Below are 13,053 nucleotides of genomic sequence, written 5' to 3'. Positions count from 1 at the left end.
TGACTGACTGACTAAATGATTACCTAACTAACTAACTAACTCACTAACTGACTGACTAAATTATTACCTAACTAACTAACTAACTGACTGACAAAATGATTACCTACAAACTAACTCACTGACTGACTAAATAATTACCTAACAAACTAACTAACTGACTGACTAAATGATTACCTAACTAACTAACTAACTAACTAACTAACTGACTGACTGACTAAATAATTACCTAACTAACTGACTGACTGACTAAATGATTACCTGACTAACTCCCTAACTGACTGACAAAATGATTACCTACAAACTAACTCACTGACTGACTAAATAATTACCTAACAAACTAACTAACTGACTGACTAAATGATTACCTAACTAACTAACTAACTAACTAACTGACTGACTGACTGACTAAATAATTACCTAACTAACTGACTGACTGACTAAATGATTACCTGACTAACTCCCTAACTGACTGACAAAATGATTACCTAACTAACTGACTGACTAAATAATTACCTAACTAACTGACTGACTGACTAAATGATTACCTAACTAACTGACTGAAAAAATGATTACCTAACAAACTCATTGATTGACTAAATGATTACCTAACTATCTAACTAACTCACTAACTGACTGACTAAATGATTACCTAACTAACTAACTAACTGACTGACTAAATGATTACCTAACTAACTAACTCACTGACTGACTAAATTATTACCTAACTAACTAACTCACTCACTGACTGACTAAATTATTACCTAACAAACTAACTCACTAACTGACTAAATGATTACCTAACAAACTAACTCACTGACTGACTAAATTATTACCTAACTAACTCACTAACTAACTCACTGACTGACTAAATGATTACCTTACTAACTAACTCACTGACTGACTAAATGATTACCTAACTAACTAACTAACTCACTCACTCACTCACTCACTCACTCACTCACTCACTCACTCACTCACCTCACTCACTCACTCACTGACTGACAAAATGATTACCTAACTAACTGACTGACTAAATGATTACCTAACTAACTAACTAACTGACTGACTAAATGATTACCTAACTAACTAACTCACTGACTGACTAAATTATTACCTAACTAACTAACTCACTCACTGACTGACTAAATTATTACCTAACAAACTAACTCACTAACTGACTAAATGATTACCTAACAAACTAACTCACTGACTGACTAAATTATTACCTAACTAACTCACTAACTAACTCACTGACTGACTAAATGATTACCTTACTAACTAACTCACTGACTGACTAAATGATTACCTAACTAACTAACTAACTCACTCACTCACTCACTCACCTCACTCACTCACTCACTGACTGACAAAATGATTACCTAACTAACTAACTCACTAACTGACTGACAAAATGATTACCTAACAAACTAACTCACTGACTGACTAAATGATTACCTAACTAACTAACTAACTGACTGACAAAATGATTACCTACAAACTAACTCACTGACTGACTAAATAATTACCTAACAAACTAACTAACTGACTGACTAAATGATTACCTAACTAACTAACTAACTAACTAACTAACTAACTAACTAACTAACTGACTGACTGACTGACTGACTGACTAAATAATTACCTAACTAACTGACTGACTGACTAAATGATTACCTGACTAACTCCCTAACTGACTGACAAAATGATTACCTAACTAACTAACTGACTGACTGACTAAATAATTACCCAACTAACTGACTGACTGACTAAATGATTACCTAACTAACTCATTAACTGACTGACTAAATGATTACCTAACTAACTAAAGGGGTTATTTCTTATTGTAGTTTGGTCAGGACTTGGCAGGGGGTATTTGTTTTATGTGGTTCGGGCTGGTTGTGTTTATAGGAGGGTGTTTGATTTATTATTCCGGGGTTTTGGGCACTGTTCCATGTTATTTATTTCTATGTTTAGTCTAGTCATTTGTATTTCTATGTTTAGTCTATTGGGGGTTGGACTCTCAATTGGAGGCAGGTGTTTTCTAGTTGCCTCTGATTGAGGGTCCTATAAATAGGTATGTGTTTGTATTAGTATTTTGTGGGAGATTGTGCTGTGTATAGCTTTGTGCCTTACCGGCCTGTTATTAGTCGTTGTGTTTTTTGTGTACGTGTTTGTTTTGGTTTACCTTCTTTGTCCTTAATAAAAAGAAGATGAGTGCACATATTCCTGCTGCGTTTTGGTCCACTCTACCCTACGACAACCGTGACAGAATCTCCCACCAAACACGGACCAAGCAGCGGAGGAAGGAGTTTTGGACTTGGGAGGAAATTCTGGCCAGAGAGGGTCCATGGAGGAAGTCTGGTGAGGACCGGGAATGCTACTGGGGAACACGGCTGGCTAGGAAGCCGGAGAGGCACCCCCAAGACAGTTTTTTGGGGGGGCACACGGGTAGTTTGGCTGGGCCAGGCAGTAGACCTAAGCCAGCTCCCCGTGCTTTTTATGAGAAGCAGGTGGAGAAGAGAGCGCCGGAGTACGCGGAAGTGTGCACGATTTCACCCGCTCTACGCACGGCAACCATCAGGCAGCCCAGTTTGCCCTGTGCCAGCACTTCGCTTGTGCAGGGCTACTAGTTCCATCCAGCCAGGACGGGTTGTGCAGGAGGTGCGATCGAGACCGCCAGTGCGTCTCCACGGCCCGGTATATCCAGTATCAACACCACGCACCAGGCCTCCAGTGTGTCAGCCCAGTCCAATTCAGCCTGTTCCTGCTCCTCGCACTAGCCTTGAAGTGCGTGCCTCCAGTCTGATACCTCCAGTACCAGCACCACGCACTAGGCTTCCAGTGCATCAGCCCAGTCCAGGATGTCCTGTTCCCGCTCCTCGCACTAGCCTTGAAGTGCGTGTCTCCAGTCTGATACCTCCAGTACCAGCACCACGCACTAGGCTTCCAGTGTATCAGCCCAGTCCAGGATGTCCTGTTCCCGCTCCTCGCACTAGCCTTGAAGTGCGTGTCTCCAGTCTGATACCTCCAGTACCAGCACCACGCACTAGGCTTCCAGTGCATCAGCCCAGTCCAGTATGTCCTGTTCCCGCTCCTCGCACTAGCCTTAAAGTGTGTGTCTCCAGTCTGGTACCTCCACTACCAGCCCCACGCACTAGGCTTCCAGTGCGTCAGCTCAGTCTTGAGCTTCCGACGACAGTACTCCGTCCAGAGTGTCCGACGACAGTGCCCCGTCCAGAGTGTCCGAAGACAGTGCCCCGTCCAGAGTGTCCGAAGACAGTGCCCCGTCCAGAGTGTCCGAAGATAGTGCCCCATCCAGAGTATCCGGCAACAGTACCCCGTCCAGAGTATCCGGCAACAGTACCCCGTCCAGAGTATCCGGCAACAGTACCCCGTCCAGAGTATCCGGCAACAGTACCCCATCCAGAGTATCCGGCAACAGTGTATAGTCCGGAACCGAGTGAGACGGCCTACAGTCCGGAACCGAGTGAGATGGCCTACAGTCCGGAACCGAGTGAGACGGGCCTACAGTCCGGAACCGAGTGAGACGGGCCTACAGTCCGGAACCGAGTGAGACGGGTCTACAGTCCGGAACCGAGTGAGAGGGGCCTACAGTCCGGAACCGAGTGAGACGGGCCTACAGCCCGGAACCGAGTGAGTCGGCCTACAGCCCGGAACCGAGTGAGTCTGCCTACAGCCCGGAACCGAGGGAGTCTGCCTACAGCCCGGAACCGAGTGAGTCTGCCTAGAGTCCAGAGCTCCTAGAGTCCAGAGCTCATAGAGTCGTCCTACAGTCCAGAGCTTATAGAGTTGTCCTACAGTCCAGAGCTCATAGAGTCGTCCTACAGTCCAGAGCTCATAAAGTATAGTACAGGGTCTACAGTGACATGTGTCAGGCCGAGGTATTTGGGAGGAGTGGACTGGTCAGGGGCTGGTTTTAGGCCCGAGCCTAAGCCACCTCCAATGTAGGAGGTTTGGGGAGGGGGGGGGTGTATGCACGAGTATCGTCGGTGACGGCAGGCACCCTCCCTTCCCTCCCTTAAGTTTAGGGGATTTATTTTGGGGTTATTTTGTTTATTTGTGTGAGGTGCATCCGGGGTCTGCACCTTTGGGGGGGGGGTTATTTGTTATTGACCAGTAGAAGGGGTTATTTGTTATTGTAGTTTGGTCAGGACGTGGCAGGGGGTATTTGTTTTATGTGGTTCGGGCTGGTTGTGTTTATAGGAGGGTGTTTGATTTATTATTCCGGGGTTTTGGGCACTGTTCTATGTATTTCTATGTTTAGTCTAGTCATTTGTATTTCTATGTTTAGTTTATTGGGGGTTGGACTCTCAATTGGAGGCAGGTGTTTTCTAGTTGCCTCTGATTGAGGGTCCTATAAATAGGTATGTGTGTTACAGAAGTTGTCATGGAGAGAAGACCAAGGCGCAGCGGGAATATGGATGCTCATGGTTTTAATTTCAAAAGAGTAGTAAAGCATCCACTCACAAAACAATAAAGATGACAACAGCAACAGTTTTACAGGCTACAAAAACACAGTGCAAAAACAACTACCCACAACCCCAAAGAAAAACACACACCACTATATAGAACTCCCAATAAAAGGCAACTCAACACACCTGCCTTCAATTGGGAGTCTAATCACCAACACAAAACCCTTAACATACAAAAACCTGCCACATCCTGACCCAAAACTGATACCATGCCTCCCTATGCTGGTCAGGACGTGACAGTACCCCCCCTCAAGGTGCAGACCCCGGAATGCACCTAACAACAGAAAACCCCCCCAAAAAATGTAACCCCAACAAAACCAATAAACAATAACCCCTAAACAATAAGGGAGGGAAGGGAGGGTGGCTGCCGTCAACGACGGCACTGTGCTACACCCTCCCTCCCCAACCCACCATCCTGGAGGTGGCTCAGGTGCAGGACGTGGACCTCGCTCCACCTTCGGCGTCGACCACTTTGGTGGCGCCGATAGCTGCGCCGGGCAGACGGGCCACTCGGGCTGACCCTGGCAGACGGACCACTCGAGGTGGGCCGGAGGACCGGCGGGCCACTCGGGCTGGCCCGGAGGACAGGAGGGCCACTCGGGCTGGCCCGGAGGACAGGAGGGCCACTCGGGCTGGGCCGGAGGACAGGCGGGCCACTCGGGCTGGGCCGGAGGACAGGCGGGCAACTCGGGCTGGGCCGGAGGACAGGCGGGCCACTCGGGCTGGGCCGGAGGACAGGCGGGCCACTCGGGCTGGGCCGGAGGACAGGCGGGCCACTCGGGCTGGGCCGGAGGACAGGAGGGCCACTCGGGCTAATCCTGACTGACGGGCCACTCGGGCTGGGCCGGAGGACAGGAGGGCCACTCGGGCTGGGCCGGAGGACAGGAGGGCCACTCAGGCTGATCCTGACTGACGGGCCACTCTGGCAGCCCCGAACAGGCGGGCCACTCTGGCAGATCCAGACAGGCAGGGCACTCTGGCTGCCCCGGGCAGTCGGGCCACTCTGGCAGTTCCGGGCAGTCGGGCCACTCTGGCAGTTCCGGGCAGTCGGGCCACTCTGGCAGTTCCGGGCAGTCGGGCCACTCTGGCAGTTCTGGGCAGTCGGGCCACTCTGGCAGTTCCGGGCAGACGGGCCACTCTGGCATCTCCGGGCAGACGGGCTACTCTGGCGGCTCCTGACTAGCGGGCTGCTCTGGCGGCTCCTGACTAGCGGGCGGCTCTGGTGGCTCCTGACTAGCGGGCGGCTCTGGCGGCTCCTGACTAGCGGGCGGCTCTGGCAGCTCCTGACTGGCAGGCAGCTCTGGCGACTTACGACTGGCGGGCAGCTCTGGCGACTCTTGACTGGCAGGCAGCTCTGGTGACTCTTGACTGGCGGGCAGCTCTGGTGACTCTTGACTGGCGGGCAGCTCTGGTGACTCTTGACTGGCGGGCAGCTCTGGTGACTCTTGACTGGCGGGCAGCTCTGGTGACTCTTGACTGGCGGGCAGCTCTGGTGACTGTTGACTGGCGAGGCTGGGCTGATGCACTAGACTCCTGATGCGTGGGGCTGGTACTGGACGTGCCAGCCTGGAGACACTCACCTCAATGCTAGTGCGTTTAGCGGGAAACAACGGACCGTAGAGGCACACTGGCGGTCTTGAGCGCAGGGTTGGCATCACCCCTTCAGGCTCGATGCTCACACTCCCCTGGCACATGCGGGGCGCTGGTACTGCGCTTACCGGCCTGAAAATGCCAGGCCTCACCACAGCACCTACCCCAAAGCACGGGACCTGTCCAGTGTGTTTTCTTCCAAAAAGGGTACGGGGAGCTGGCCTGGGTCTCCCATCTCGCCCCGCCAAACAGCCCTTGTGCCCCCCCCAAAATGTTTTTTATTGGGGCTGCCTCTCGGGCTCTACCTGCCTCCCAGGCAGGTTGTCGCAGTGCACCCGCAATTGCTCCCATGTCCAGTCAATCCTCTCCTCCAGTATTTCCAGCGACCAGGAATCCATCACCTCCCGAGCGCGCTGCTTCCAACATTCCTCCTTCACTTGCCTCTGTCCTCTTCTCTGCTGCTTGGTACTTTGGTGGTGGGTAGTTCTGTCACAGAAGTTGTCATGGAGAGAAGACCAAGGCGCAGCGGGAATATGGATGCTCATGGTTTTAATTTCAAAAGAGTAGTAAAGCATCCACTCACAAAACAATAAAGATGACAACAGCAACAGTTTTACAGGCTACAAAAACACAGTGCAAAAACAACTACCCACAACCCCAAAGAAAAACACACACCACTATATAGAACTCCCAATCAAAGGCAACTCAACACACCTGCCTTCAATTGGGAGTCTAATCACCAACACAAAACCCTTAACATACAAAAAACCTGCCACACCCTGACCCAAAACTGATACCATGCCTCCCTCTGCTGGTCAGGACGTGACAGTGTGTTTGTATTAGTATTTTGTGGGAGAATGTGCTGTGTATAGCTTTGTGCCTTACCGGCCTGTTATTAGTCGTTGTGTTTTTTGTGTACGTGTTTGTTTTGGTTTACCTTCTTTGTCCTTAATAAAAAGAAGATGAGTGCACATATTCCTGCTGCGTTTTGGTCCACTCTACCCTACGACAACCGTGACACTAACTAACTAACTAACTAAAGCACAGTCCCCTTTGAATGGTTCTGGTTAGGGCCAGGAGTTGTTCCTGACCATGTTACTGGACCAGGAAGGAATAACTCTGGGCCCTAGTTAAAAGCTACAGCACCACTAAGGCCAAGAAATTTTTCCTGGTTGATTTGAATGTCTAAGATCATTATTGACATAAACAGCATTGAACTCTGGGGCTGCGTCTCAAATGTAACCCTATTCCCTATATAGTGCACTACTTTTGACCAGAGCCACATTGACCCTGGTCAAAAACAAAAGTAGTGCACTATAAAGGGAATAGGATGCCATTTTGAATGCACTCAGGAACTTTGGTTTGAAATACTAGAAGTCACCACAGAGCCAGTCACCTCTACTCCAACGCCCAGAGTAAAGAGACACTCCATTAAACAACCCTTAGTAAACCCTGGTCAACATCATAACAACGTTATTATACATGACGGCCCTCAAATAATGTGGAACGTGTATTCAGAGACATTTGCATTTTTTATCTTCATCATCAGTGCCAAGTCAGGTGGCTAGCAGAGTAATTTTTATAGAGAATTTCAATTATTATGTTTTTCTCTCTCCATTTGAATTCCATTTGAATGTAGTTATTGTAATTGCTAGAGATGGCATGGAACCAGTGCTGAAGCAATTCTGAACCAGTTTTGAACCAGATCTAAAGAAGTTCTGAACCAGTTCTGAACCAGTTCTAAAGAAGTCCTGAACCAGTTCTGAACCAGATCTAGAGAAGTTCAGAACCAGATCTAGAGAAGTTCTGAACCAGTTCTGAACCAGATCTAAAGAAGTTCATAACCAGTTCTTAAGAAGTTCTCTACCAGTTCAGCTCTTCACACCTCATGTCTTTCTCCCATATACTGCACTGCTATGAGGTGCATGTTATCCATGCAGGAATTGAACCCACGACCTGGCCACTGCCAGAGCAACACTCTCACCAACTGTGCCGTACAGTACAGTAGACTACCTCTCTCTATGGCTCCAGTCAGACCCATCATGAAGCCGGCGGTGTGGTAGAGAGGCAGGTAGATGTAGATGACATCATCAGAGGCCACACCTGAGATGGCCTGCATAGAGGAGGCCATGTACAGCCTCTCATGTGTGATGACCGCAGCCTTCGGCAGACCTGAGGACAAGACACCAGGAAGGGCAGGAAACAGAGAATCAAGGCTGATGTAAATCTCAAATGGTACCTTATATCTTTGACCAATCAGAGTTGTGCTATCTAAGAATATTTACCTGTCTGGCATAAACATCAGTAGTATTCTGTTTAATTCACACTACAGGGCTGACCAGAGTCATACTGTACTGGTCTGGACATCAGTAGTATTCTGTCTAATTCACACTACAGGGCTGACCAGAGTCATACTGTACTGGTCTGGACATCAGTAGAATTCTGTTTAATTCACACTACAGGGCTGACCAGAGTCATACTGTACTCGTCTGGACATCAGTAGTATTCTGTCTAATTCACACTATAGGGCTGACCAGAGTCATACTGTACTGGTCTGGACATCAGTAGTATTCTGTCTAATTCACACTACAGGGCTGACCAGAGTCATACTGTACTGGTCTGGACATCAGTAGTATTCTGTCTAATTCACACTACAGGGCTGATCAGAGTCATACTGTACTGGTCTGGACATTTAATTTTTCATATTGTTCTTTCTAGCACACTTCCTGCAACTATGCTGGATGCATAACCAGGCCAGTCCAGTCCAGCTTGGTTTGGCCCAGCTTACCTGTAGTTCCTGACGTATAGATGTAGAGGGCAGGGCTCTTTAAGGTGACCTTTGACCTGAGCTGTGGGTCCAGAGGTTGATCTGAGTACTGCTGTATCCTGCTGCTGCTCAGAGTATTCACGCCCTCCGTCACACACTTCTCCTCCTCCTCACCCAGCACAAACACACTTACACTCTGCTCCCTCAGGGTGGGGAGCACCTCCTCTACCGCTCCACGCAACTCTGGGGGGAGAAGAGAGGGAGGGACATAGACAGAGCAAGCATGAGACAGAATCCTATTAATTCTGGCCTGCGCACTACTAGCACTACTAGCACTGCACTAGTCAGTTGTACAACTGAATGCATTTAACCCAACCCCTCTGAATCATAGAGGTGTGGGGGCTGACATACTCAACATCCACATTTTCAGCACCCAGGGAACAGTGGGTTAACTGCCTTGCTCAGGAGCAGAACAGGTTTTTACCTTGTAACCTCGGGATTTCGATCCAGCAACCTTTTGGTTACTGGCCCAACGCTCTAACCACTAGGCTACCTTTCGGTTACTGGCCCAATGCTCTAACCACTAGGCTACCTTTCGGTTACTGGCCCAATGCTCTAACCACTAGACTACCTTTCGGTTACTGGCCCAAAGCTCTAACCACTAGGCTACCTTTCTGTTACTGGCCCAACGCTCTAACCACTAGGCTACCTTTCGGTTACTGGCCCAACGCTCTAACCACTAGGCTACCTTTCGGTTACTGGCCCAACGCTCTAGCCACTAGGCTACATTTCGGTTACTGGCCCAACGCTCTAACCACTAGGCTACCTTTCGGTTACTGGCCCAACGCTCTAACCACCAGGCTACGTTTCGGTTACTGGCCCAACGCTCTAACCACTAGGCTACCTTTCGATTACTGGCCCAACGCTCTAACCAATAGGCTACCTTTCGGTTACTAGCCCAACGCTCTAACCACTAGGCTACCTGCTGGTTACTGGCCCAACGCTCTAACCAATAGGCTACCTGCCGATCTAGACACCATAGGTCTCTAAACTAGTTATTGTAGATATATGAATTATTCTTTAAAATAGATGTATTAACAATAATATTGTAAACAGCAACCCCAAGGTAAGTGGGCTGGGCTTACCTGAAGCAGCCAGGAGCACGTTGGTTCTGCAGCAGGTGAAACAGTGCAATAAGGACTTGGACCTGATGTTGTAGTTGAGCAGAGCAGCTGTACATCCAAGTTTAGCCAGGGCCAGCCAGATAAACACATACATGGGCTCGTTACCCATGAAGAGGGCGACAGTGTCCCCTTCCTTCACGCTGGCGTGCTGTGAGAGCGCCCGGGCCAACTTGTTGCTCTGCTTGTCAACATCCCGGTATGTATACGAACTCTTCTCGAATACAATAAACTGTTTGTTGGGGTGTTTTTTGACCTTATCGAGAAAACAGTCCAGCATGCTGTAGAACGGTTTGCTCCTCTTGATTCTGTTCATTCGGAACCCGAGTACGATGCAAGTCACTGTGTAGCGCAGGTCCTGCATAAGGTAAGGATTTCTAAGATAAAGGAAGAGTGGCAGTATAGCCAATCCTGCCAATATGGTATATAATAACACGTACATATTGAAAGTTAAGGTCTACTTCTTTGTGATTGTCAATAAAAGGTGTCTCCTTCTTGGCCGTGCTGTTTAAGAAAGTAACGGGTTATTGCAACCCCTCCAGTCCACAACTCTCCACGACCTTTGGATGCATGTAGGCGTGAAATCCCCAATAGCCAATGGCTTTGCGAGGAATATAAAGTAAGGAAGTAGTACGCTATTCCATTCTTCTAATTATGACCATGGCAGTGACATATTACAGACAGACACCTCTAGGGCATTGACCTCCATGGGCTGGGCCACCTGGAATTTTATTGCCTATTCGGCCAGTCTAACTTTTTTTTTCCGGGTACACAATGAAAATGATCTGGATAATAATGGGGGGGCTCGAGGAAAAAATTATAAATGGGCCCTATGTTAGAAATGCCGGAGCTGATTTCTGGTCCCAGTTTACCCCTGCTGACCTCTATTCGTAGATCTATATAATTTCTCCTTGTTTGAGAGTAAACATTGTATTATGTTATGGCCTGTGGGGCTGTAACAGCATAGGCAGGCTACATACCTGTCCTGTTGGGAGAGTCAGAAGGCTCAAACATATGTTTTTATTACATTGTAATAAATCTCAGCAACACTGTGTTTATGGCTGTGGGTTTTACATTAGACCATGGCTTCATAAATACATCAATCAACATATCCGTATTCATTCTTTTATTTCCTATTTCTGTAAAAGGGTTTCATTGTTGACCCATGTCTTCTACCATACACCAGGGGTATTCAAATCCACCAGGGCCAGACTACTTGTCACGGTTGTCGTCGGTGAAGGAGGACCAAAACGCAGCAGGTACGTGTATGCTCATTTTGATGATTTATTAACTTCAAAAAATGAATACAAAAATAACAAACACGAGAAACGAACGACAACAAACAGTCTGGCAAAGCCTAAGCTCAACACAGAACAATCACCCACAAATAACAACCACAAACACACCCTAATATATGGGACTCTCAATCAAAGGCAGATAGACAACACCTGCCTTCAACTGAGAGTCCCAACCCCAATCAACACAACATAGAAACACACTCACCAGACTAGACATAGAAATACATAAACATAGACTATAAACCAAAACCCCGGAAATACTAAATCCAACACCCTTTAACCAAACACACCACCCTGAACCACATAAAACAAATACCCTCTGTCACGCCCTGACCAAACTACAAAACAATTAACCTTATATACTGGCCAGGACGTGACAGTACCCCCCCCTTAAAGGTGCTACCCCGGAAGCACCTTAACAAAAAAAATAACCCCAAACAATACCCAAAAGAAAAATTCCCCCTTACTAAAGGGAGGGAAGGGAGGGTGGCTGCCGTCAACGACGGCACTGTGCTACACCCCCCCTCCCCAACCCACCTATTTTTGGAGGTGGCTCCGGCTCAGGCCGTTCCAGGCTGTCTGGGCAGTCTGGCAGCTCGGGACAGTCTGGGCAGTCTGGCAGCTCGGGACAGTCTGGGCAGTCTGGCAGCTCGGGACAGTCTGGGCAGTCTGGCAACTCGGGACAGTCTGGGCAGTCTGGCAACTCGGGACAGTCTGGCCACTTGGGACAGTCTGGGCAGTCTGGCCACTCGGGACAGTCTGGCCACTCGGGACAGTCTGGGCAGTCTGGCCACTCCGGCAGTTCAGCGCAGTCTGACCAATCCGGCGACTGTTGACTGGCGGGCAGCTCCGACGACTGTTGACTGGCGGGCAGCTCCGACGACTGTTGACTGGCGGGCAGCTCCGACGACTGTTGACTGGCGGGCAGCTCCGACGACTGTTGACTGGCGGGCAGCTCTGACGACTGTTGACTGGCGGGCAGCTCCGACGACTGTTGACTGGCGGGCAGCTCCGACGACTGTTGACTGGCGAGGCTGGGTTTACGCACTTGCAGTTTAGTGCGGGGAGCGGGAACAGGACGAGTTGGACTGGGTGGACGCACTTCCGGGTCCGCACGAGAGACAGGAGCTGGAATCCCAGGGCTATGGAGGCGCACAGCCGGTCTAGATCTTACCTCCTGCACAACCCGCCTTGGCTGGATGGAACTAGTAGCCCTTGTTACGAACCGGCTCAGAGTTCGCAACAAAAGGGAGACAACGTGGAGACAAGGATTATCAAAAATATATATTTATTAGATACCATAACTAGCACAACCAAAAACAAGGTGTCTGCATGGAGAGAGTCTCCCAATGACTGTGGAAGAGGTCTATTTATCCTGGGACACACCCAGGCCCAGGTGCTTACCATTTAGCTGACGACCCTTCCAACTCCGCCCACCGGCATCCTAATAAGGAAACAAGAACAAAGAGAGAGAATACGGCAGACAGAGTGGGAGGGTCGTCACACCCTGTACGAGCGGGGTGCTCGTACAGGGCAGACTGGGCTGTGCAGGGGCCTGATGGTAGCCGTGCGTAGAGCGGGAGTTGGGTAGCCTGGTCCTCGGAGGCGTACCGGCGACCAGATGCGCTGCGCAGGCATCCTCCTACCAGGCTGGATGCCCGCTCTAGCACGGCACCTGCGAGGGGCTGGAATAACTCGCACCGGACTGTGCGTGCGTATGGGTG

General features: G+C 49.1%; 1 protein-coding gene across 1 annotated transcript in view; it reads right to left on the bottom strand.

Moving 5' to 3' along the window:
• Positions 1–10,589, bottom strand: part of LOC115182366 (very long-chain acyl-CoA synthetase) — a 29,596-nt gene extending 19,007 nt beyond the window's left edge. Inside the window, exons 1-3 of the mRNA XM_029743987.1 lie at positions 9,996–10,589; positions 8,872–9,093; positions 8,097–8,255 (exon numbers count right to left, since the gene is read on the bottom strand). Coding sequence (XP_029599847.1) covers positions 8,097–8,255; positions 8,872–9,093; positions 9,996–10,473 — 859 coding nt within the window. The 5' untranslated portion in view covers positions 10,474–10,589. The remainder of the gene's footprint in view (positions 1–8,096; positions 8,256–8,871; positions 9,094–9,995) is intronic.
• Between the last annotated feature and the right edge of the window lie 2,464 nt (positions 10,590–13,053).

The sequence above is a fragment of the Salmo trutta genome, unplaced genomic scaffold, assembly GCF_901001165.1.
Source record: "Salmo trutta unplaced genomic scaffold, fSalTru1.1, whole genome shotgun sequence".
NCBI lineage: Eukaryota > Metazoa > Chordata > Actinopteri > Salmoniformes > Salmonidae > Salmo > Salmo trutta.
This window is presented reverse-complemented; position numbering and strand designations above follow the sequence as displayed.